This window comes from Rattus rattus, chromosome 2 (assembly GCF_011064425.1).
Source record: "Rattus rattus isolate New Zealand chromosome 2, Rrattus_CSIRO_v1, whole genome shotgun sequence".
In the NCBI taxonomy this organism is placed as follows: Eukaryota; Metazoa; Chordata; class Mammalia; order Rodentia; family Muridae; genus Rattus; species Rattus rattus.
In genome coordinates this window covers 9867241-9893233 of record NC_046155.1, presented here as the reverse complement: position 1 = coordinate 9893233, position 25993 = coordinate 9867241, and the positions used below count along the sequence as shown (strand labels likewise).

At 52.0% G+C, this 25993-nt stretch overlaps 1 protein-coding gene across 6 annotated transcripts in view; it reads right to left on the bottom strand.

Moving 5' to 3' along the window:
- Syt7 (synaptotagmin 7) overlaps positions 1-25993 on the bottom strand; it is a 62949-nt gene that overhangs the window by 31794 nt on the left and 5162 nt on the right. For all 6 annotated transcript variants that reach the window (XM_032891597.1, XM_032891599.1, XM_032891601.1 and 3 more), the window contains exons 2-3: positions 6793-6896; positions 2567-2646 (exon numbers count right to left, since the gene is read on the bottom strand). In XM_032891597.1, the coding sequence (XP_032747488.1) occupies positions 2567-2646; positions 6793-6896 (184 nt within the window). The remainder of the gene's footprint in view (positions 1-2566; positions 2647-6792; positions 6897-25993) is intronic.

Sequence of the window (25993 nt, the reverse complement as noted above, 5' to 3'; positions counted from 1 at the left end):
AGTGGTTAAGAGCCCTGACTGCTCACTGAGGGAGAAAGGTAGCTCCCAGGCTGCACTCTAGAAGGGAGCCATGCATGGTGACAGGACTGATGCTGGAGTAAGAGCCTAGGGAAGCCGTCTAGCCTGGGTCCCTGCTTAGGCGAGGTAAATTATGGCTAGGGGCCTGGCATCATGGGGGCAGTCTCCCCTAAGAATCAATTGTTCTCAGGGGAGCTGCTTCTCATGTTACATCCTGACTTTGACACTCCATCTGCGATGCAGGAGCAGGGAAGAAAATGAGATAAGAAGCTAGACTGTCACCACAGGCCCAGAGGAGATGGTGGCCTTGACTCTCCCAGGTGACTGTCACTGTCTAGATACTCTTTGGAAATGTGTCCCAGGGCGGTCTCTGCACAAAGTTCAAGCCCAGGTCCTGAGGCAGCTCGCAGTGTCAGGGGGAGAAGTGGGTAGGGGTGGAGAGGCAGAATAGTCTCCAGTGGAAAACGCTCTCTCTACAAAAGATCTCATGCCCATCAGAGACTCTCTTTTGGCTATACTCCCCAGCAAGACCTTGTTTGGATGGAGAGCCCCTGCACGAGGCGTTAAAGGGATGAAGCAGGCTGGCAGCCTCCCTTTTCCTGCCCCTTCTGGGTCTCCCTCCAATCTAGGTCCTAGAGGAGAAGATCCACTCAGCGTCATCGCCAGGCTGTCCTCCCCACCCTGAGTTCTGGGGCCACTTGGATTTCTACTATGGTGCTGTAAAGAGACGATCTCTCATAAAAGAAGGTTGGGAAAACTGGTTCCTTTACTAAAAAACTATCCGTCTTAAATGTGCCGGTGACCATCGGTATCACCCAAAGGGAGGTGGAGTGTGCAGCGTTTCCCCGACTGGGCTGGCTGTGAACCCCTGGATGTGCTCATCAGTTCAGAGGCACAAGTGCTCCGAGGAACACAGTGTTCCCGAGCCCTTGACTACGAGCTTCCTTTGGAGGGAGTTCTAAGCCAGTAGGGAGTTGTGCGGTAAATAAGTTGCCCAGGATGGGGAATGCAAGACCCACACATGAGTAATGGCTTCTATGCCCAGGGGCAGCTTGTCAGGTGGAAGCAGGCTCAGGCTGTGGACAATGGGTCGGAAGGGTGTTAGAGGGGCACTGTGCCCTCACTGTGCCTTAGAGAGAGGCCTTTCGGGCCCGGGCTGTAGCCTGCTTCCTGCCTCGATGCCTTCCTTTCCCTTGCTAGCTAGAGGAGGACCCTTTCTCCATTGCCTGCCTCGTCCTGTGCGCCCTACTAGGAAGATTATGTTCACTCATCCTCTCCTGGGCTTCAAATAACCCGGACTGGAGGTGGCCTCCTGCTCCCTCTCACGTGATCCTCCTCAACCCCCACCTCCAGAAAGCTCAGAGCCTGTGTTCTGCAAACAGCCCCTGAGTCCCACCAGCTCCTGTCTTTGAAGAGTATGCAACCAAACTGAGCTTCAAAGACTCCCCATGGTCTCCTTCTGAGCCTTCCACCCACCCAAATCCTCAGTTGGCCCACCCTTCTATTCACCCGCCCACCTCAGACAACAGCCCCAAGACTTCTATGAAAGTCCCAAACAGGGTCAGAGTAAGAGATGAAAAGATAGGAGGGGCAGGAGGGAGCCCTCGGCAATGGAATGGGGAGCACGGGGAAGAATGAGAGATGCAGGAGGGCAAGGGTGTGCAGGGGTGCAGGGGAAGGGGCAGTGAAAGTGGGGGGCCTTGAGTTGACAGGGGTGGAGATGGGTAGAGCTGGGGGCTCAGCTTCCAGGCAAAGCCCCTTGGCCAGCAGGCTTGATCCCATCCAGTTTAGAGTGGAAGATGGGCTGGACGGAACTCCCTTTGAAGATCTGGTCTCCATGGAGAGCAAGGTGGAGAAAGCTCCATTCTCAGAGCTTGAGCCTAGGGTAGGCAGGGCTTTCTCTCCTAATGACTCTCAGCAGAAAGCCTGCCAAGGTGGTCTTGGTCTATGGACTAGGCCCTTAAATCTCAGTAGAGAACCCTAGGCAGGATACAATCAGTAGGACTTAAGGGGGAACAAGATGCAATAGGAGGGCAGAGCCCCTCCCCATGCCTCAGATTCTCTGGGACTCAGCACTGAGGCTGGCTGGGGTCCTCATGGTTTATCTCCCACCCTTTCCAAGTTGTCCTGGGAGCATGAGTGGAGTGTGAGAAAAGAAACCCAGTCTATGAAGAGGGGGCTCCAAGACCATAAGTAGGGTCTTGGGGAGGAGGCTGGAGGGTCCAGGGACCTGCTAGGGTGGGTGGGGACAATGTATGTGACATTAGGAGTTGAATGGAAGATCAGCATAGTTTATACAGAGCTTTGTGGGTGAGAGGCAGCTTAACGAGGCTGCATTCTCCAGAATCTCAGAGTCTGGAGTATAAGAGAAAAGGGGGATCCTGGGTCATCCAGGGTTTTGAGACCAAGGGGATGGGCACGGCCATGGCCTCCAGGGAGTAAGGAAGATACTAGATATGTGCGTGGCTATGTCTGAGGACAGGGAGGAGGACTTCTTGAATTTGGGCTATCTGTGTTGTACCCCCCAAACTGGCAGCCTGGCACCTACTTGATGGCTTTCTTCTCACCGCGCCCACGCCCCGAGTCTGGCGTGCCCACCGTCTCCAAGGAGTTCTTGTAGCGTTTGCCCTGTGGAGACAGTACAGGGTTACTCTTGGCGTGGGGAGATCTGGACAGTCCCCATCTCCCCAGAACCGAAGATCCAGAGTCAAGGACGTAGATTAGATATCAAATAAGCCCAAAGGCAGTGTGAGGGACTGTGGTCATTCTGGGGTACCTGTCTCATGGCTGGGCCCTGGATGGATTCAAGGACCTGTCTCTGCCCACAAGCAATCCTTCATGCCTGACCCTCAGGTATCAGGCCTGTCTGCTTGTCTCCTGGGCCTCTGGCCCAGCTCCCAGAAACACAGTTTCCTCTGCCGTGGACAGACGGCTCTCAGGCGCCTGGCCACGTCACAATGTCCACGTCACCACCCCCAGATGGTGGGGGCGGCATCCTGCAGGGCAAGGTTGGCAGTGCCCAATGACGTGAGTGGTGGGGGCGGGGAGCAGGCCACGTGCCTGGGCCTGCCGGGGTTGTTGGTCATTGCCTGGGGGCTTCCTGGGGTCCTCATGTCCTGGGGCTAGGGGGCAGGGACAGAGCTTCTGTAAGAGATCATTTTGGGAAGAGGGGGATTTGAGCTCAGAGGTTCCTGAGTTCTGAGGGGCTCCAAGGTAGCCTGGCCCCTGGAAAACCCTGAGTTGCTTAGCCCAGTGCAGGCAGGAAAGAAGCAGGGTAGGGGTGGGCATCCTCGTCCAGCAGTGCAAGGGAGAAAAGCAATGACCAGGTCTGCTGCTGGGAAGGTGAGCACCATTCACCTTCTCGGCTTGGGTTTCTAAATTTAGCTCATGCAGAGCCCAGCCCCATTAACATTCCTGGCTGCTACCAAGCGTCCTCATGAGCACCCCATGGGCCTCAGGTCTGGGCCAGGCCCCAGGATGGTGCAGGCAGTTGGGGGAGGCAGGCTGGACAGGGGCCAGGTCTGCCCTGCAGCCCCCCTTTACTACCAGGTATTAACTGACCCTGTCCTAGTAGAATGGGGACAGACAAAAACACAGACATATAGACACACATGTATGCAAGCATGCACGTGTGTGCTTCAGCATTTCATCACGTGCACTGACACTGCAGCCACAACAGTCAATTATTCCATCTTTCCAAACAAGAAGAAGAGCTGCCACGGCCGTGTTCCCACAGGCCCCTGGCAGCTCCATGGAACCGGAATCTGGGGGAAACTGCAGCAAATCTCCCAGGAATATGTGGATTGCAGCGCCCTCCCTCCGTTGTAACTGCAGTACCTCTACATCTCAGGGCACCTTGATTTGGCCCTAGCAGGGCCATAGTGCCACATGTCACCCTGGCCAAGTCTCCCCACCCTGACCTCTCTTTATTCCCTCCTGGAATGATTTGATGTCACCAGGTGGGTCCACTGGAGAAGAGGCTCCCGGACTCTGACAGCTTCTCTTTCTCTTGTTTATTTGTGTCAGATCTTACATTCTGGCACAAAGCTCCACAAAGGCACGGCTGATCGCTCTCTAGCACCTAGAGCGGCACCAGGTAGCTACAGGTAGTTTACGACATCAACTTGAAGGGCTCTTCTATTTCCCCAGCAAGATTGGGGCTTTGGGCCTCAAGCTATTTCCTTGATCTCAAATCTTCAAATCCAAATACAGAGATGCTGGGCCCTCTAGGCCCATAGAGCCTCCCTCCCTCCCCTTTCTCTGGTTCCTCCCATCATCCATTACTTAGAGGTTCAAATTCCAAACAATTCCCAATATTGCCTGGAACCATCAGGGGCTGGGCCATGCCATGGTCACCAAGGGCTATTTTCAGAAAGACCTCAGGTAGGAACTGGAGTCATGCTCTTCCCCAGCATCTGGGCAGTAGGGAAACTTTGGAAATCTCTCCGGCTTCTCCTCTTCCTTTCAGGTATTGGCAGGAGACCTTGCCTTGGTTAGCATCCTTTTCCTAGGATGCCCAGATGCCCCTTCCTCATGACCAGGCAGGACTGGGGTTGGTGATCTTAATGGCCTGGGACATTTGGGAGAGATTCCACAACTCAGAGAACCTTTCCTGCTGACTGCAGTGATTAACTCTGGAGCAGGAGCCAGGGTAGGACTGGGCTGGGGCAGGGAGAATTTCATAGGACAACCCAAAAACCCAGGTGAGGTCCCAGAGATACGAGGAGCCTAATGGCACTAGCCTGCCTGTGAGGGAGGGGGCTCGCCGGGATGATCTGGTGAAAACCAGCTAGAGATTAAGGAAGTTATTAATGTTTAGAAATACAATCTGGGCTGTCAAGGTATCGTGTCACTGTTGCTGAGGGGACAGGAAGGCCCAGCTGCTGTCTGTGAGGTAGCATTTTAATGCTTCCTCTAAAGACCAGGGAAAATGCCTGATAAAAAGGGCCCTGTCATCAGGGATCCACGGTGCCAGGAGTTTGGGGTGGCATTTCTGGGGCAGGGAATGGGCACTGAGAAAGAAATGGTCTATGAAGAGCAAGTCCAGAGAGATAGAGTGCGGTCCAGAGTCCTGGGAAGTTTCCTGGCTGGTTCAGAACCTTCCAGGTGCCCAAGGCACTGGGTGCTAGAACTCCACCTACTCGGTCCCTTACTCTATTCCCATGGGAGTTGAGTGGTGATGGGATGAGGTCATTTGTACTCTGGTCCTGGAAAAAGTGCCTTCACACGCTTACACAAACACACACTCAGACTGGCACAGCGCTTATGCAAGGGGGACTAGGACATGGGGAAGACCTCAGTTACACAAGGATCTGACAATGATATGCATCCCCTGCTCAGCACACACACACACACACACACACACACACACACACACACACACCAGATCATACAGTCTTCTTCCTCTGCCTTCAAACACATTCATGAGGTCTAACTGGTCCTACAATAAGGCAACAAGGCACACATCAGTCTGCAGTGTGTGCATAGCAGCCATTTCCATGGTCTCAGAAGACACTGGGACTCAGGGCACAAAGCCCAGCTCCCTCCAGTTCCTCCCTTGGAATTTTGAGGCAGTAGTCCAAGGAACAATGGAGGGCAGCTAGCTTACACACCAGCCTACAGCAGGGGACAGGACACACTCACACAGGGATCTGAGCTTGTGGATCTTCCCCAGGGATGGGAGCTGCCCCAGAATGGAAGGTTCACCCAGCAAATGAATTTTCCCTCTTGAAGGAACCATGCTGGGTTATCTGCTTTTTAGTTTCTCCCCATAGTTTCCTCAGCAGACCTCAAACCCTTTCCCAAAGGTATCTACCACTTTCTCTTCCGACATGAGTGTGGGGTATGTGGCCCCTACCCACTCAGAGCCTACAGTTCAGCTTTCAGTCAGTCCTTATGATTCCTCTGTGTATGCTGCCCCCAATCATCCTAGTCTGAGCTGGAGGTGGGGTGGGCATAAGGGGTTGGGGTGTCTGATTTCTGCCTGCACCCAGACATCTTAGAGATGCTATCGAGATGGCTCCCTGTAGCCCTCACAAGTCCTTCTGTGCTTCTGGGCAGGGTAGGAGGTAGGACTCAGGCTGAAGATCCCCTGATGGGGTCCTGCAGAGCTGCAGCACTTGCCTAGCTGCAGAGTTTGGGTGGAACCGGTGGCTCACAGCTCTCTCCAGGCGCCCTCGAGTGATGAATGTCCCTCCTGACAGTCTCGTTACTTATTGATAGCCTAATCCCGCTCGTTAATTCCCCAGCCCTCGTTAAAAATGAAAAGAAGCCGTTTGTGCTTGTACAAACCGGGAGAATCAGGATGGATGTGCAGGCGGCTGGGAGGGTGGGAAGGGGCGGGCAGTGCCTTCTCATTGGTCAGAAGGCTTTGCGTCTTGGCCACGCCCACTGGGGGGCGTGGGGAGGGAAAAGAGGGATGTGACTCACCAAGGTTCCAGGGGCCTCAATTCTTAGTCTGCGCGTGTGTGCCTGCAGTTCTTTATGCATGAGGTGGAGCATGTGAGCACTCGCTCCTATGTAGTGCTCTGCAAGTGTATTTATTCCCCGGTGTATGCCTCCCGGGTGTAAAAGGATGTATGGGACCTGCACCTAGGCAAAGAAAGGGGGTGAGGATGTGCAAGCTTGCGGTGTGAAGTTCTGTGCATAGGTCCCTGACTGTGAGCAGACAGGTCTTCTGATTAGCCACTCCATAGAACTCAGAAGTCAGTGATTGCAGTATAGCCGATGGAACGTCAGGCCCGGCCCCAAAGGGTCTCCCAACAAGAGCCTCACCAGTTTGCGCTGACACCAGTGGCACAGGCCGCAGAGGACGATAGTGACGCTAAGGCTGACGGTGATGATTGCAGAGACCAGCAGGACATCGCGGGTGGGTGCCCCTGAAGAGGACACACACAGTCAGAGCTTTATGGGCCAGAACCACTCTCTATCCTAGAGCCTCCAGAACAACCGCCCTCCCCCACCCCTTCTTTCTGGTACTTCCATTCCCAGCTTTGCTTGTTCTCCCAGCCTGAACCTGGGAAGTCCCTCCCCGCTCAGTGCCACAGCTTCTTCATCAGTACAAATTGCAGAAACACACTGCTTGGTGACTCTATTAGTGACACTCTCAAGAGGACACGTGTGCAACCTAGGTGCATCGGTGATTCTAGAAGAGCTACTGCTTCCGCGCGGCCTTCTTGTGCCCCCACACATCACACCTAATTCTGAACAGCAAACAGGCCCAAGGCACATCTGCCTTCTGAGCACCTTCAGATCCCTTAAGAGCTTGGCCAAGACTCAGCAGTGACACGTGTAATCAAATGGGAGTATCTGGAATGTTCTGCCCACATTAACTCAACTTTCCTTGGGCTGGGAGCCCTTTCCTGCTCCACCCTAACCCCCCAGGCACGCTTCTCAGCTCGGTTGGCTCCAGTCTCCTCAGCATTATTTGGTAAGGACACAGAGGCTCACAAAAGCCACTGAAAGCTTCCAGCTCATGCATCCTGGGGTCTCCTACTTTAGGAACGGAGACCTACTGTGAGAGTGAAACCCCGGGTTTCCGCTCAGATCCTGTTTCTTAACCCTGTGGCTCAGTTTTCTCCTCTGGAAATGCGTATTTAACAGCCTCCCTGTCTTCCTCACAGGGGGTTGTAAACATTAGCCTAAAACAAATGTACAGAAGGCAAAACCTGGGCCAAAAATGACCGTGTGGGGGAGTGAACAGAGAAAAAGCAGCGAGGAGCGTGCATGAGCTCTAAGTATGTGTGCACGGGGACGCGTCCTAAATCAAGAGGATGCAGTTTATTTACAGAGGAGCCGCACGAGCTTCTCGGTGCCAGTGACTGTGGTAATTAAGAGTTGACGATATCTGTCTGGTCCTGGTTCCTGTGGCTTTAGCGTCTGCCTCTCTTCTCCTCTGGGTCCGTCCTGTGTAGAGGCCTCCTGGAGGAGGGCTGGGTGGTCATTCTCAGCTCTCTGGCCCCTAAGCTCCCTCCCACCACCACCGGCAGCACCCCGGGGAGCCTCTTTACTCATTACTCATCTACCCATTCTTTCTAGAAGGCTGTTTGGGTCAAACCAACTTCTGAGATCTCCCAGGAAATGTCACCCTCACACAGTCTTCACCAGCCCACCACCTGCCAGCCTACTAAGTCCACTTCTGTACCAACCGTCCACTCCAAATCACAGACAGCCCCTATGTGCATCGCATGAGCTCTGATCGGATCCTGCCCTACAACCCCGGGCAAGCCCTTATGTCTGGGACATCAGTGTCATATAGGTGAAAGAGTTGACCTTTCCTAACCCAGAGGTACTTCAGCTAGAGGGACAATATCATCCTCAAGACAACAAATGAGATAAGTGTTAAAAAATTAGCTTCAATTCACAGATAGGGTAGCCGAGGCTTAGAGGGCTTGGGCATGTTCAGTTTCTCAGCTCCGAGGATGAGAACTGATGCTCAAGCCCGGACAGTCTGGTTCAGAGACCATACTCTTTGCCTTGGATATTGGTTCGTGGTTCTCAAAGTGTGCTTTGGAACACACAGTATTCCCTGGACTCTTTTATTTGGGGGAGGAATGTAGAGGTAGATTCTGAGCAGAGAAGGCTGGAGCCCCCTTCAATCAAATCAGCAACATTTCTCATGGCTTTCCATCTTGGGCTTTTGTAGAAAATTACATTTGAAGAAGGGGCTGCTAGCCAAGTCGAATCCTTCTGGAAGGGTGGCTCAAGGGTCTCCCGCAGCTTGGATGCTGTTATCTTTCAAGGAGCAGACCCCCTCCCCCACAAGATCTCTCAGACCCCTCAGCATCCTTTGCACAGCCCTTGAGGGCAGGGTGAAACAAATGCTTGCCAGTACAGATTGCACTGATGTTGGAAATAAAAGTGACAAGGTGTCCTTGGCCAGCGTGCCCTCAAGTGCTGTTACCATCAAGGGGCACAAGCGTGTCCTCGCCTGCCAGCCAGAAGGAATCGTTCCCGGAGGATGGACTCACTGTGTCCCTGGGCTTCGAGGGACCTTGGAAGTCACAGAGTCAGGCCCCATGATGCATGATCCCCTCTGGATAGCCCTGGTGGTGACAGGGAGCTGTTCCTGCAGGAGGCTGCCTCTCCTGCAGACACCATTGACAAGGCTGCTGTGGCTTGTGCTGAGTCCAATCTGTCTCCCTGGAACTCGCAGCCGCAGTCCCCAGCCTGCCCTAGGGCTGCTCTGCCACATGACAGGCCTCTGAATCCCTGCCGACAGTTCTCATGTCCCCTTCAAGTCTTCTCCAGGCAAAGCCGTCCTAGCTCTTTCTATCCCTTCCTCAGATGACATGCATGGTTTCAAGTCCCCTTAACGTCAGCACATTAACATTTGGGGAAAGAAATGTTGCAGCCCTAGTCAGCCTAAGCCCAGGGCGGAGTTCCACGACCTCTCCTTGGGCAGAGGAGACATCCCGGGTCCCCAGGGGTGAGACAAAGACAAGGGCAGACAGATGACATTGGGAGACCTGGGAGGCAGGCAAACCAGGAGCTAAGCAGAACCAGCCTGTTGGGCCAACTGTAGGGGTGTTCAGGGAGGGAGATATGGGCTCAGGGATGCTGCTGCCCCTCGTCCAGGCCTGTGCTGGGCAAGTCACCACATAGGAACTCAGCATTCATGATCAAACTGAGTCCTGCCTTCCTGTCCATGCCACCCCCCAAGCAAACCTGAAAGAAAGGAGAATTAAGCAGGTGGACCCCCTCTGAAAGGGGCCCAGTTGCCCATGCATGGCACTCTCTAGGAGATCAGCTCCAATGGGGTAGAGATTGGTTCCTTATGTAACACCATTCCATCATGGAGGGTGAAACCTGGTATAGAGTAGGTGTTCAGTAAATACTGTTTGGAAGAATCAATGAGGAAGAGTCCCAGGCCTCTAGGAGTAAGACTAGCCCCCGAAGGCTGTCATTTATTAAGCACCCACTGTGTACTACACTTCAGGACCTGTGAAGACAGAGGCTGTCAGTGCTACACTCACTCCAGTATCCTTGGTGACACACAAAGATGTGCTCAGTAAATATTTGTTGAATGTGTTCAAGGCCTGCATATGTTATCTCATTTGTCACCCAAACAAGATAGAAGGGAAGAGATGGGAGAGGCGGCAATGACAGTCTCAGAGCCTCTCTCTCTCTCTCTCTCTCTCTCTCTCTCACACACACACACACACACACACACACACACACACACACACACACACACACACCACGGGCATTCATGCACATTCCAAACCAGGACCCTGTTTACTCTTCCTCTGTACCAAACTTTGCCCTGCAAACCGTTGAGCTGTCAGTATCCTGATGAAAACACCCCCATGAAGCCTTCCTTAATCTGCCCAATAAAAATGGACGTCATCTGCTTCAGCATTCCCAGTACGCTGGGCCTGCAACATCCTTTAGAGTGTAGTGATTAAGCACTGTGGCTCTAGAATCAGACTTCTGGGCTCACATTTTGGCTCAGACTCGTTCGAGCCACGTGACCTAATCCCCGCATGCCTTGGTTTCTCTACCTGTGAGCCAGGGCTAATAATAGCACAGTTTTCCTTGGACTACTGAGAGACTAACAGGAATTAGCACATATAATGTGCTTAGCACAGTGCCTGACACAGAGTAAGCAGTAAATGCTGGCTATTATCATAGCATTACTGCATTGTGCCCTGGACCAGGGATATCTGGGGCAGGGAGCTGGACTCGCTGAGAAGTGAGTGAAACAGCGAATGGGTCCATTTCCATTTCTCCCCAGGCCAGCAGAGGCCAAGGGTCACATTCAATGGGGTTCTTTCCATGCTTATCTACCCCCTACCACAGAAAGCTGCCCTGTAGAAGCTTAATGACAGCAGGCACCAGTGGGTGCTTCTAGAATAGAAGGGGAAGGGCCGGTGCGTGGGAGCCGTGGGGCAGGGGCCACAGCTGGAAGGCAGGCTGGGCCTCAGGTGTGAACTGCAGACCCAGTGCAGTCCTTGGTAAAGCTTTGGGTCCACTGCCTCTCATCTCCTCAGCAAGCCATGATTTATGGATGAACAGAATCAAACAGGACTGCGGGCTGCTGGGATGCCCTGGGGAAGCTGCTTGAGAGGCAAGTGGACTTCTGAGGGCAAGCTCACTGGCTGCCTGGTAGGGGGGAGGGCAGGTATATGCACAAAGAACACGGATACAAGCACTGTAGATCTCTCGTGTAAACACACAACACGGAGACTCATCTCTGACATAGAATTCACACTTACACACCTACACACATACACACATGCATGCATACACATGGCCAGGTACAGGGGAGATGTCTGGTCTACCCTATCAGTCATGAAGCCTGGGCTTTTAGGTGCTTCCTCTGGCCTGGAATTCTCACTCCTGACTTGTTTGTCATTTGTCCACTCACATAGCATCTCCTCCTTCCTTCCAGGGTACAGCAGAGTAGGTATAGTAAGGCTTCTTGGAAGCTCATGATCTGGGTTCGATCCCCAGCCCCGTCATGGTCCATGTGCATGGCCCATGCAAGACCTATAGTAGGCCTCAGTGCGCTCCCTACCAATGTTGATCACCAGTCCAGCACTCTCCTGGTGTGGTGCTGTCAGGGCTGAATGACAGCTAACATTCACTGGGGACACCTAGTGTGGCAGACACTACACCAGGAAGTTTCTGCACGCTATCTCTAGAACCTATTTAATATCCCCAGCTGACAGGGGAAGGAGCAGAGGCCTGGGGAACCAAAGTCCTTGAGCCTGTGTTTTTCTTCCCTGCTACTGTGACCTCCCTCTGAGTGAATGGATGTCAGGAGATATGCTCTACGGTACTGCCTAGCTACACTCATTTCCCTCCTTCCCACACTCGCCCAGGCCAGCCATTTCATGCCTGGGAGGCTTTGCGTGATGTCTTAGTCAGGTTTCCATTGTTGTGATCACATCAATGACCAAAAGCAACTTGGGGAGGAAAAGGTTTATTCCATCTTAGACTTTCCAGTACCACTCTATCGGTGAAGGAAGTCAGGGGAGGAACTCAAGCAAGGCAAGAAACTCAAGGTGGAAAAGACAGCAGTAGCCATGGATGAATGCTGCTTCAAACCTTACTTCTGGCTTGCTCGGTTTGCTTTCTTATGCACCACAGGACCATCTGACCAGGGGTGGTAACACCCACAGTAGGCTGGGCCCTCACACATCAATCATTAATTAAGAAAATGCTTTACTGACTTGCCCACAGGAAATCTGGATGGAGGCATTTTCTTAATCAAGATTACCCCTTCCTAGATATGTCTAGGTTTGTGTCAAGTTGACTGGATGTCTGTTCCTTACAGTCTTTTCTTCAAAGCATTTGACCAAAGGTCTTCATGCTTCTCACAGCCCACCTTTCTCTCTTTCTTTCTTTCTTTCTTTCTTTCTTTCTTTCTTTCTTTCTTTCTTTCTTTCTTTCTTCCTTCCTTCCTTCCTCTCTCTCTCTTTCTTTTGTTCTCTCTCTCTCTCTTCTTCCTTCCTTCCTTTTCTTTCTTCCCTGTAATTTTTGAGATCTTTAAATTTGTTTATCATTAGTTCATATGCAAAGGTGTTTTTCCTATGGTTTTCTTTTGCCTGTATGTCTGTGTGGAGGTGTCAGATCCCCTGGAGTTACAGATGGTTGTGAGCTGCTATGTGGGCGCTGGGAATTGAATCCAGGTAACTCTGGAAGAGCAGCCAGTGCTCCTAACTGCTAAGCCATCTCTCCAGTCCTCCCATTAGCCTTTCTATGTACTGGAACCATTTGGGTGAGCTCTCTATATGGCTCTCTATAGATTTCTCACAATTAATGCTCTATATCCTTTACATTCTGGGAGTACCTAGAGGGCTGAGACCCCAGATCTACAATCTCTGCAGAAACATCCAGAGATGCTGTGGAGATAATTAATAAATGCACGCAATCATCCAGGTCCAGGAAAACCCACTTCTCGCAGGAAGCCCTCCCCAAGGACAAAGCAGTGGCTGTCTTTCTCCAAGAACTAACTGACCTTCTATCTCATTCCTTTTTCTTGGGCATAGACCTGTTCCCTCTACCAAGGCTATGGAGGAAATGTCCTGTCTTCCTATTGCTCATGTAGCATAGATCATATATAGTGGGATATGGGGCCCACCAGAAATCTATACACAGGTTCCCCTACCAAAATTCACTCACATTTGTACTCACCGATGTTGATATGTGTACTGTCTGTACCTACTCCTTCTCATCTTAACCTGGACTGTCCCCTTTCCTGGAGGCTCCTTCTGGCACCCCCAGCTTGCATGCCATTGATCTTCTTACTAAGTATTTTCAGTAATAGTTGTTGATAGCATGAGTAAGGTCCAGAAGCCTCCCCCCCCCGTCAGTACTTATTTGAAAGTAAATCTCCTTTGGAGGGGGATGTGTGTGAGACAGGGTTTCTCTGTGCAGTTCTGGCTGTCCTAGAATTCTATATGTAGTTCAAACTGGCCTTAAACCCATAAAGACCCACCTGCTTCTGTCTCCTTAGTTCCGGGACTAAAGGTATGAGACCACTACACCTGAATGAAAGTAAAATTCTTATGCCCATTTTACAGTGAAGGTAACTGAGAGTAGAAGGACTCAGAGCCTGCCCTGGAGCACACAGTGAGAGAGATAAAAGCAGATGGGAACTGAGGTCTTCAGGACCTATGTCCCATGGTTTTCCTCTGTTCTACTCTTAAGGATGCTGTGTCTTAAGACAGCCCATGGCTAGAGGGAAAAGAACAAGACTGGACACTAGATAGAGATGTTAGTGAAAGGCTTTGTCCTGGCTAGATGTTTGCTTGTTTGTTTGTCAACTTGGCACAAGTTAGAATCATTTAAGAAGAGGGGCCTCAACTGAGAAATGCCCCCACCAGACTGGCCTATGGGCAAGCCTGTGGGGCATTTTCTTAATTAGTGACTGATATCGGGGTACACAGACCACTGTGGCACCATCCCCTGGTGGTCCTAGATGGTACAAGAAAGCAAGCTGAGCAAGTTATGGAGAGCAAGCCAGTAAACAGTGTCTCTCCATGGCTTCTGCCCCCAGGTTCTTGACTTGAGTACCCACCCTGACTTCTTCCAATGATGAACTGTGCTATGGACCTGTGAGATAAAAATAAACTATTCCCTCCCCAAGTTGCTCTTGGTCATGGTGGTCTTCTTTTTTTTTTTAAATCACAACAATAGAAACCCAAACTAAGACAGGCCTCCTTTTCAAGAACCGCCCAGAAGGAGCCTTGGCTGAGTTTCCTTAACACTTCAGACACCTCGCTGGCTTATGTTGCCTACGCACCTTCCCCAAGGTGCTGGCCTGATGAAGCACTCTCACTTGGTAGAGGCTCAGAAGAAGTCCAGAAGCCCCAGAAGAAGCTGGGGGCCAGATGCTGTGATGCTGGAGCTGGGCTAACTGGGAGTGGAAAGAACAGAAGAGTCTAAGGATGTGCCCAGAGCTCCATCATTGGTAGTGATTAGGGCACAGTTACAGAGAGAGAGAGAGAGAGAGAGAGAGAGAGAGAGAGAGAGAGAGAGAGAGACAGAGAGAGAGAGAGACAGAGAGAGACAGAGACAGAGAGAGAAAGAGAGAGAGACAGAGACAGAGAGAGAGAGAAGAGGAGAGAGGAGAGGAGAGGAGAGGAGGAGGAGAGGAGGAGAGAGGAGAGGGAGAGAATATGTGAGAGTGAGCACAGACTGTTGGGGTGGTTGGGCCTACATCTGCCAGCACCTTCCCATCCTGAGCCCACCTCCTCCCACCTGATCCTGATCCTGCACTATACAGTGCTTCCCTCAGCCCTGAGGTAGTTCAAGGTGGAAAGCAGTGGAAGCCGGAGTTAGGGCTTCCATGTGCAGCCCCCCTCCAAGTGCATGCTGAGCATATGGAAATTGGGGAGGGGTGGCATTTACAAGTAGACAGAGCCTACCAGCCTGGGGTAGGTGATGTGGACATGGAAAAGGGACATTTGTGGTGCTTGTGTCACCTCCCTTCTTCCTTCAACCCAGTACACACCAGAAAGGAAGATAGAACCACTGAGCCAAACCCTGAAGCCCAAGCAGGCAGGCAAAGCCCTGCCGCTTGGCATTCAGAAGAATTTTATGTCCTCTCTTCACTCTGAAACTCCTCCTTCCAGGCCACCCACCTTGGAGCCTGGCAGCTCTCTCCTTGCAAGGGGAAGAGCAAATGAGATGGGTGGGAGAAATGAAAAGGGAAAAGGAGGGGAGAGAGCCCAGCATGCTTTTCCAAGGAAAGCTGGATCTTGGCCCTCCCCTGTACCCTCCTGGACATCTTCTCTGAGTGTTCTTCAGGAAGCACAGGAGGAGCCCACAACACCTTGGGACTCACCCGGGGCAAGAACAAGAGAAAGCCTGAGGGGAACTGTTTCGGAAAGTTACAAGTTACTGAAAATAGGGGCTTAACACAAGCAAGCTTTCTCAACCTTGACTGTAATACGTGAGTGAGCTGGGGCGAGCATGCTGGCAGGGGCCGCAGAGGCCGGCTGCATGCAGACAGTTTAGAATTCAGAAGAGGTGCCAAGTGAGTAAACAGCGAATGAAGGATTATCCGGATGGGCCAGGAGCCGGTCCAGCAAGAACTGGATAGGGACATGTCAGGATACACAACACTCAGACTCCTCATCAGGGGGTGAGGCCTGGCAAGCTACAGGGTCTTATCCACGCCTTCTCTATTTCTGCTCTCTCTTCCAGCAGACCTCATCATGGCCTGGGGAATAATGGCTCACATTTGTACTGGGTGGAACAGTTTGTGAAGTGCTCGACAGTTTACCAAAGGTTTCAAATCCATTACCGCTCTTAATGGGGGTCATGAGGGCATCTTCTGTCCAGTAGCCTCCTCCCCACACCACAGCCACCCTCACCTCCCACAATTCCTGGCTTTGAGTGCTGGCCTTCAGCCTCAAAAGAATAGGAGGGGAGACAGGCCATCTGCGGATCACAAAGATCTGCCGAGGCCAGAAGCCATCGGGATCAAGGCCATTCAGGATGGACAGGTTCAAGTGTCAGATCCACGCAGGGTATCTAGCCGAGTTATCTGGAAACCTGCTGCTCTCCCTGCCCACCTTGTTCCCAAAGCTGATGAGCCGCCTGGGTAGCCATGAAAAGGATCACATCCACCAGAGCAGCAGGAGCCCAAGAAAGGAGGAGCTCACAGGAAGGGCCTCTCCAGCAGGAGTGTGGAGCGGGGGCAGGATCAGGGACTGGCGTGTGATGATTAAGTACAAGCCTTGACCACTAGTTACTCCTATGAATAATGCATTGTTGTGCCTTGGCCTAAATCAGCATCTTATTGTTATTAATAATACACGGCAGCACAGAGGCCGGGGTTGGAACGCTACGTTGTATCTCATTGGAGGATCTCAGAGTACTGCACAGTTACTCAGTACTGATGACTCAACTCGACCTCCCCAGGCTATAGGCTTCCTTATGGGCCAGGAAGGGCACCTGTCCTTCTCTGACTTCCTCCCACCTGAGGCTCGGAGCCACGAAGGCCACAGGAGAGAGGACTCATCTATCCTGAATTTCAAATCCTCAGCCAAGGTGTTGGGGTGGGGGAGGGGAGGTACACTTAATCTTTGCCAGCTCAAGGGCTCTTAAAGACGCAACGGTATGTGAAGCAGCTTCCAGAGATGTTTAAGAAGGAAAGAGGTAGCTAGAGAGGGACTCCACACTGGTAGAGATCTGAATCCAGCTCTACTACTCATCAGCTGTGTGACCTTGGGCTACTCACTCGCTTCTTTGTTTTCTGCCTTGTCTCTAGAACTTAGCGTGTCTGAGATTCCCTCTTGTGTGTTATTTCACTATGTTACAAGGTATCAGTCACAGGATTAGTGATTTGGAGGACTGAGTGACTGGGTGCTTTGGTGCTGCCCGTGGTACTGAAACAGATGTAGACCGGATATCCTTGTCCTTGGTGCTGAACTCTCCTCTGTCTCATAACTGTGGCCTCCTCTACACCGCCCCTCGCATTGTTCCTATAGAAGAAGACTCAAGAGACTGGAACCTTCTCACCATTACAGCGCAGTAGCTCTCCTTTTGTCAGTCCCTCCCTGGCCAACCCTAGCTGAAGCCACGTGAAGATCTCAAGATCTCCTTTTCTTTAGATGGTGCGGTCCCAGCGAGTCACAAGTCTCTCCGCTAATAAAAAGGACCACACCCACTTCCCTCTAAGGCAGTCTGTCACACTGCCTCCTGGTGGCAGTCTTGGAACCTGCACCCAGAGCAGGAGCACAGAAGGTCCCCAGTGGTGGTGCAGGGTGCACAGGGAAGAAGCGGCAGACGGCCTGGCCCCCGCCACCCCCTCACCGCTCCCAGGGCAATCTGGCACTCTGAGCTTGCATCATTGCCCAACATAAGCACGCTCCAACTCGTCTGTCCTTGTTCTGGTCTGGTGGGATGCCATGTTGCCCTGGTCACAATGCGGGCTGAACTCAGATGGCCAAACTGCACCAAGCAGAACTTGCTATTTCCTCCTCCAGGTGGTGGGTGGTGTTGACTTGACAAACATCAACCTTTCTTGGCCAGAAGATGCCTATAATTTGCTTCTGTCAGGGCAGAAGAGGCTCCTTACCTCTCAGCCATCTGAATGAGAAGCTTCTCACTGCCCTTTCCTAGAAAAAAGGGAGGAGCTTGGGGAGACCATAACCATAACCACTTCTATTCTACAGGTGAGAGACTCTTAAGAAGTAGTTGTGTTTGGTGATTCTGTGTGTTGTTTGAAGTTAGCCTGGTTGCCTGAAGAAACTCCCCCAGTCACCGTAAACAAAAAGCAGGAATGGGGACTAGGGGCACAGCTCAGCTGGTAGAATGCTTGCCTAATATGCACCAGGTCCTAGGTCTGGTTCTCAGCACATCACAAATGAGGCATAAATGGTTCACGCCTGTAATTTGGCATTCAGGATGTGGAGGCAGGAGGATCAGGAGACCAGTTTGGGGATACCTGAAACCCTACTCCAGAATGAACAAACAAAGCAAGGCAGATGAAGCCACCAAAGACAATAATGAACCACAGCTTCTCTGAATTCAGGGAAGGAGTGAAGTCAATTTACTTTAATTACAGTAAAGCTATCTAGTACCATTCATTGAGCACTTATTATATGCTAAGCACCGTACTAAGAGCTCTGCAAACATCATAGTAGCCTTACAAACACTTGCAGGAGAAAGCATCGTGTTCAGCCTCCTACAAGTGAAGAAAGTGGGGGCTCAGAGAGCAAGAGTGATCCCCTGAGGTAATGCAGTTGGTGGACATGAACCCTGGCATGGGAAACCTGACCTGTCTACCCTTAAACACCAGCTATTTTCCAATGTTCCAGAGGCCACACCATCCTCCAGGTATCTGCAAGAGCACTCTCCCCGTGCACCACCCTGACCTCAGCTGACAGCCACAGGGATGAGACAGTAACACCTTGCACTCAGCAGTACATGTAGCCTTACCAAGTGCTGTCATAGCCGCTGACTGAACTGAGCCTCATGACACTCTGAGGGGTGAGGGCCGGCAGAAGTGACCTGGCTTGACTTCACAGGGGTTAACGCTAATGCTCAAATGAATGAGTAGCTTGCCTTAGGTCACATTTTGAGTCAGAGCTCAGTCAAAGGTGGTGGGCCTGCCAGCTCAGTGCTTTCTTCCCTGGGCAAGAAAATCTTCCGGGGGCTTCATTTCCTAAGAGGTGTTCTGAGGCCCTGACCTGGGCTGCTCTCCCTCTTCCCGCTCCCTAGAGGCCACCAGCTGTCTCAGCTTGAAGTTGGAGTCTTGGAGTCTCATTCTAAATGTTTTTTTTTCTTCCAGGCAATTACCTCCTGCTAATTAGGAAGCTTGCCTGCCAGTCCCAGGGCCCCGGGCTGACCCCTTTCTCAACCCACAGGGATGAGGGTGTGTGGAAGGAGGGAGTGGCGGCACTAGTCACGAAAACTTCCTGGGTTGGGCCGGTCTGGGCAGTGGGGGCAGTGGAGGGTCAAGTTGTTTTGAGGACATGTAAGAAGGGAAATGAAGATGGCTGTAGCTAGGAGCAGGGTCCCTGAATGGCAGTGAGTCAGGAGACCAGAATCCAGAGCAGTCTAGACTCACCCATGCAGAGTAATAGAGACCGGGGCAGCTGAAGGGGCAAAGCTACCTGGAGAAACATAGATACAAGGAAAGGAAGGGAAGGGATGGGATACAGGAAGAAAAGGAGGAAGGGAGGAATCTAAGGAAGGGACAGAGAGGGAAAAGAAGTCACCCCATAAAATGGCCAAGATTATAAAAGAGGATGGCAGAGGGGCTCACTGGGAGACTCCAAGAGAGAGAAGAAGAGAAGGAGGAATTACTGGAAGAAAACCCTGGAGCACCAGAGAATGGGGGAGCTGGCTTCGAGTGGCAGCTCCCAGAGCCCTGAGAAGGGCTCCCTCTACATCATTGTCCCTGAGCATCCCCAATGTCAGTATGCAGCCAGCTGGGTCATGCACCTCCTACTCAGCCACAGGTATGGGCACGCATGGTGACAGTCCACCAGCTAGCTCACGCCCCAGATGTTCCACATTATGGGGACAGCCAGCTGACTTTCCTCCAAAGCTAACTTGTAACCCCTTCCAGTGGGCTGAGCCAGGGGACCCTCCTGGGTCACAGTAATGCGATTGGAGCAGGTGGGGCTGTGTGTTCTGGTCTGTCTGTGTCTCAGCAGAAGGGTCAAAGCACAAAGAGGTAGTGTTTGGCCAAGGTCAAACAGCAAGAGGGCGAGGGAGTCTGGCACAGAGGACTCAATCGCTAAGTCCCCATGGGGGGTCCCATTCCCTGCTAGGCAGCAACGGCAGATGAATGTGGATCTTGGCTGTCAGCAAGTCAGACCTTGATCAAATCCCTGTGGTGTGTGGTGTACCACATGGAAGGGAGCAAGAGTGGCCAAGGGGTTGAAAGAGAAGTCAAGGGGAGGGGGCACTGAGTAGGAAGATTCTTCACGGGCAACAATGGCGGCTTACTAGACACAGTGTGTCACCTGCTTAACATGTGAGGTGTGGAATCCCATTTGATCCTCAGGACAACCCCATCACCCTATTAGAGAAAAGAAACTAAGATTCAGAAGGGCTAACCAGTGAAATGGTTCCAACTTGGTGGCTAGCCAGTCATCGTGAGGCCACTAGGCAGGAGACCCCTCCATTATGGCATTATCTAAATTCCCGGTTCTGAAAATCTAGGCCCAAAAGGCCAATGGGGCTGCAGTTTTTCTTGCTGCATGAGAGGGGGGAGGTTTCATGAGGTCCCACATTGTAACAAGTCCCATTTTTAGGCACTGTGGCCTAGGTTCTAGTCCTAGCTCAGCCACTCCCTTACTGTGTGACTTCACAAAGGTCATCTGCCTTCTCCGAGTCTGGCTGTTCCCTCCTGTAACATCTAAGAGTAGGGGGAGATAGCAGTGACAGCTCGTGTGTGCACGGTTTACACACTAAGGAACCCCCTGAGGCAGCACTGGTATCTCCACACACAGGAATGGAAGCACTGCAAGGCTAAGCTGCCGACGTCACGAAGCGAATCGGTACACAGCAGATGTGGGGTACGAACCCCATTACTTGTATGTTTGCATGTGCAGGTGCCTATGTGTGTGCCAGTGTATCATTTGTGTGTGTGACACACGCATTCGCACATATATGTGTGGAGGCCAGAGGACAACCAGGGAGCTGTCCACCTTGGTTTTTATTTTATTTTTATTAGATTTTTATTTCCTGTTTATTTTGTTTGGGCAACATGCAGGTACCATAGCATGCATATGGAGGTCAGAGACAACTTACAGTAGCTTTTCTCTGTTTCTATCACGTGGGTCTGGGGATTGAACACAGGCTTCGGGGCAGGTGCCTTTACCCACTCCTTGGTTTGTTTCTCCTTTTGTTTGTTTTTGGGGGGACAGGATCTCTCACTGGTGGCCAGCATACCTCAGGAATCCTCCTATCTGCGCCTCCCCAGTGCTACCTTTACAAGGATGGCCCACTGTGCCAGAATTTTGTTTTAAAATGTATATCTGGGGAATCGAACTCAGGTCTTCATGCTTTCACGACAAGCACTTTACTAACTGAGCCGTCTCTCTAGCCCAGAACCTCATTAATTTTGATCTAGAGTCCCCATGCTCTGACTGCACATTCTTGGTTGTTTCCCTGCATGTGGCTTATCCTTCCTTGCCTACCTGTTTGTCTGTTCTTAATCAGTATGTACCTAGTATAGTCATGCTGGGTCACACATGCCCACAAATACTCCAGTACCAAGATGAGGCCAACTCTAGTGTGCACTTGTCTGAGTGCGCATGCACTTGGATGCATGTGCGCACACACATACACACACACACACACACACACACACACACACATACACTCTCTCTCTCACACACACACTCACTCACACACACACACACACACTCACTCTCTCTCTCACACACACACACACACACTCTCTCTCCCACACACACACACACACACACACACACACACACACACACACTCTCACACACACACACATACACACTCTCTCTCTCACACACACACACACACACACACTCTCTCTCACACACACACTCTCTCTCATACACGCACATACATATGTACACACACATTCTCTCTCTCTCTCACACACACTCTCTCATACACACACATACATATGTACACACACATCTCTCTCTCTCTCTCTCTCTCTCTCTCTCTCTCTCACACACACACACACACACACACACACACACACACACACCCCTCTGGGTGCTGGTTGGTTTGTGGAGACCTTGTGCCGTGCTGCACTGCATAGTCACGTGGTAGTGACGTGGGCCACCACACCCTCTCTCCTTTACTTCCCTCTAGTGCCTGGGTGGCTGGCACACCATGTCGTCACACACCTGCTGGCACCCCCATCCCCACTGCCTTCCTCACGCCTCTCCTCTAACAGAAGCAGGCACCTTCTCCAGGAAGGAAGCAGGCTCAGGCACAGGCTGGCTCCCACAGCCTCAAGATGCCAGCCAACTCGGGGGTGGAAAGGGAGAGAAAGAGGCATCAGTATGAGGTTCTGGGGGGCTTTGGGTCTATGGTTCCTACCAAGGATCAAGCCCTCCTTCAGTTCTGACTGTCATAACTCAGCTCTCACAACCCTAGGGATGACAGCCCCACCTTAGTCGTTTCTACAAATAAGATAGATGGGGGACATGGGAACAGAGGGTCTAGCCCTCACTCCCAAGCAGGGCTATGGTACCACCAGGGCTCTCTGGCTGAGTATAAACTGCACCCCTCCACCCTATCCCTGGTCCCTACGCTCTCCTCCCCCTGCCCAAACATCTCAGAGTTCTGGGTATTTTTAGGCCTCAGCTGACAGGCTGTGAAATCGCTCCCTTCGCACCTCCCCAACCAGGCGGGGGCTGGAGAGGGAGGAATGAGGTTGGGGAGGGCCACGCAGACAATTCATTGGGCTCCTCCCAGGCTGGCAGGTGCCGAGCAGGGCGTGAGGGGCTCCTCCCCTTTTCCCCAGCTCTTCTGGCAAGAGGATCTCTCCACATTGCCTGGAGAAGAATGGAAAAGAAAGCGTCTCTACTCCATTCAGGGAAGGGAGAATAAAGGGTTTATAGGGACAGCCCTAAGCACTAAGGAAGGTGCTGGGGACACCCTCTGAGTCCAGCTCTGTAGCCAAACCAACTCTAAGCACTCCCTTCTGAGAGATGGGCTGAGAGACAGGCTGGCTGGGATCCTAGTAGGATAAGGGAAGCTCTAGGCAGCGTATCTCAGTGGTTACCACTCAGCCTGCGGAGTAAGAGTGACTCAAATTCTTTATCCTGTTTTGTGGAATGACCCAGCCAAGATCCTCTAGCTTTCTGGTTCTCAGTTTCCTCACCTATACAACCTAGGCTAGCTGTGAAGCTTATTATTATTTATATTAAAAAGCAAGGTGGTGCACACACACACACACACATCCCTTATATACACATATTCCCCCTCACACACATATATGCATGTATGTACATGTGAACTCAAATGCCAACATGTGCCTGTATGCTACCAGCACCTCAGTGTAAGTCTATTTGCCTTGGGATATCTGCACCCAAGGGAAATAAGAAGATATATCTAGACCCTGCTGGAAATGGGCCTCTGGCCCATTGAAGGGGGGTGTGTGTGCCCTGCCTAGTTGTCATGGAGACAGTTTAGCTCTGTTGGGACTCTGGAGCCCAGACCTGGCAGCTTGAGTGAGCTCTGTGGTTCCTGCTATGGTCTGCCCCTGATACCCATTGTGGGCATGGGATGCAGACCCAGTCAATAGGAATGTCACCTATGTCCCTGGGACCCTGTAATTACTTCCCTTGGCTCCCCACCCATCTCTGACAGAAAGCTTTTTCTAATGACCCCTAGAAGTGCTAGAAGGCACCTGAATGCACAAGCTTACCACAGGTTTGCAGGCCAGGGCCTGGGTAACCTGGCTTTGGGCTCAACCCTGTTTAGGTGAGAGAGTGAAGCAGAAGGGTGGAGACAGAGATGGGCAGGTATGTCTCCTGGTGAGACTATTACCAGCTTACTGCCAAGCGTCCCATCCGCACTGTTACAGCTCTTTACGGGGATCTGTTCGGAAGGGCTTCCGTTACCTCACGAAAACAAAGGTGGGGGTGTGACTTGGTAGAATTTTTGCCTCCCATGAATCCCTAGAACCTCATCATCTAGATGTGGTTCCTTCCAGCACTTGGGAGGAAGAGGCAGGAAAACTAGAAGCCTGAGGTCCTCTTAGGCTATGGTAGACCTTCCAGGCCAGTCTGGAATTCCTGACACCCTGTTGCTCCCTGTGTCAATAGCCCAAGCCTCATTCCAGGCTACTGTTCCTTAGGGTCTCCCTTCCAGCCATGTCCAGCCTTCAACTGGCCGAGCCCTCCCGGGCCCCAGTGCCTTTGCACATTGCCAAATGCCTGACCCATGCCTCTTCCTACAGCTACCTCTTATTTGGTCTCTAAGACCCAAAGCTCTTGGATCCTGCAACACGTCTGGAACCCCAAACTGACTTCTAATTGCAAGTCCTTGTCAGGGATGCTGATGATGGACGGACGTGTGATATGCTTAGAAGAGTGTCTGTCACACAGCAAGCACTCTACAAATCCATGCCACCTTGACAGCTACTTCCCATGGCCTCAGTGAAATCCTTCCCAACTCTTTCACTAAGGCAGTAGCATGCTTGTCCCACACATCAATCTTAGTACGGGGTAATGTTGATAACAGCTGCCCTTCCACATCACGAGTGTTTACTATGTGCGAAGCTCTGAGATGACTACTCTTCTTGCCTCATCTCTCCTCATCCTCCAGTCACTCAAGAAAGAAGAACCATCATTATGCCCATTTCACAGAGGAGGAAACTGAGGCGGCAGAGGAAGATAGCAACAACTACCTCTGCAGGAATGCACCTAGACAGCAAGTGGGCCCAGGGCCCTGGCTTAAGCAGGTCATCCTTGGTGGCATAAGGTACTTAGCATATGCTAAGAGCTTGCTACTATAGTGCTTCTGTTAATATTAGTGGTGGGGAGGTGTTGGGAGAGCTGAGAAGGAATCCTTAAGCAACATGACCTGCAGGGCACCCGACTCCACTCCTGGAGGAAGAAACTAGGGGTTCCAAGGGGTCCTAGGTCTGCTACACATAGGGTCAGGGGTTGTAAGGTGATAGACAGGGAACTCTAATATCTCACTAGGCCTAGAGACCCCATGGGATGTTTTGATGAGCAACTCCTCTAGAGGGCTCTGGTGTACTCAGATTGGGCAGAGCAGGACAGGGCCTGCTTTGGGCTGGCCAAGCCAGCTACAGCTCTCTGGCCCTGCTGACACTATCCTGTAGTAATGAGACGGATCCAATTTGTATCCAGAGCCCCACCGGGAGCAGCTGCCGCGGCAGGGTTTGAAGTAATTTAATTGGACACATTAGCCACACAGCTCTCTCCTCTACTCCCCTGTTTGGGGCTTCATGCAGACACCCCTTTCACACTTACCCAGCCTTGGGAGGGTGTAGGCACACACGCCATCAACCAGTTAGGACAGACTCATTGGCACCCCTCTTCTCTTTTTTCTGGGGTTCCCGGAGGCACAAGAACCAGAGGCCCCTTTCTGCTGATGCAAACTGTAGCTCTGGAAGCCTCCTGAAGCTGAGACTTAGACCCTCCCTCCTGCCTCCTTCAGTGGGAAGAACAGGGTCACCCCTTTCTCTCCACTGAGCAGCCCCAGAGGCCTTCATTCTCCCAAACTCCAAGGACATTGAGGGAGCAGGGCCAGCAGCACAAGCCTTGCTCTGACAATACCTTGGTTTTGTCGCTATGCGGGTGACTATTGATACAGGGGATAGTTCTTCTCTTGGTGCCTGGGGGAGAGGTGCAAACAAACACTCACAGAATCAGACAGTCACCAAAACACAGATGAATTCGGTTTAACCCAACTACACACACACACACACACACGCGCGCACACACACACACACACACACACAGAGCACCGTGGTACTCTTGTCTCTGTATACAGAATACGCTCACAACCCATCCCATGTTCACACCCATGCCTGCTTACAACTGGATGAGGCCCTGGTCTCTGAAGATGGAAGCCAAGTCGGCAGGTTGAGGGTGTGGCGGGTGGGGAGGGGCGCAGGTAGGATCCCTGGAGAGTCCTCACCCTGTCAGACTGAGTACAGAGCCCGGGGGGGGGGGGCTCCCCAGAGCTCTCCGTTACAGCTCCCTGCGCACCTCAATGCACCTTGCTATGAATACACTCATTAGCTGCTGTTTACAGCGGGCAGGGCACTCCGCACAGGAGCACAGCTATTATGGCCAGCCAGCTGCCGCCCGCACACGCACGCACGCACGTAGGTACACACAGCCACCGAGCTCCTGCCAGCGCCCCAGCTTCCCCTTCCCCCTCGCTGGAGCCCCACATGTTCTCTCACGTGGAAAGTCCCCAAACATCCCAGCCCACCATATAACTCAGTTGCAGGCCTGACCACCCCAGGCGACACACCTTTCCCTCGAGTCCCTTCCAGGTAGACGCTGCCCAGCCTTCCCAAGCA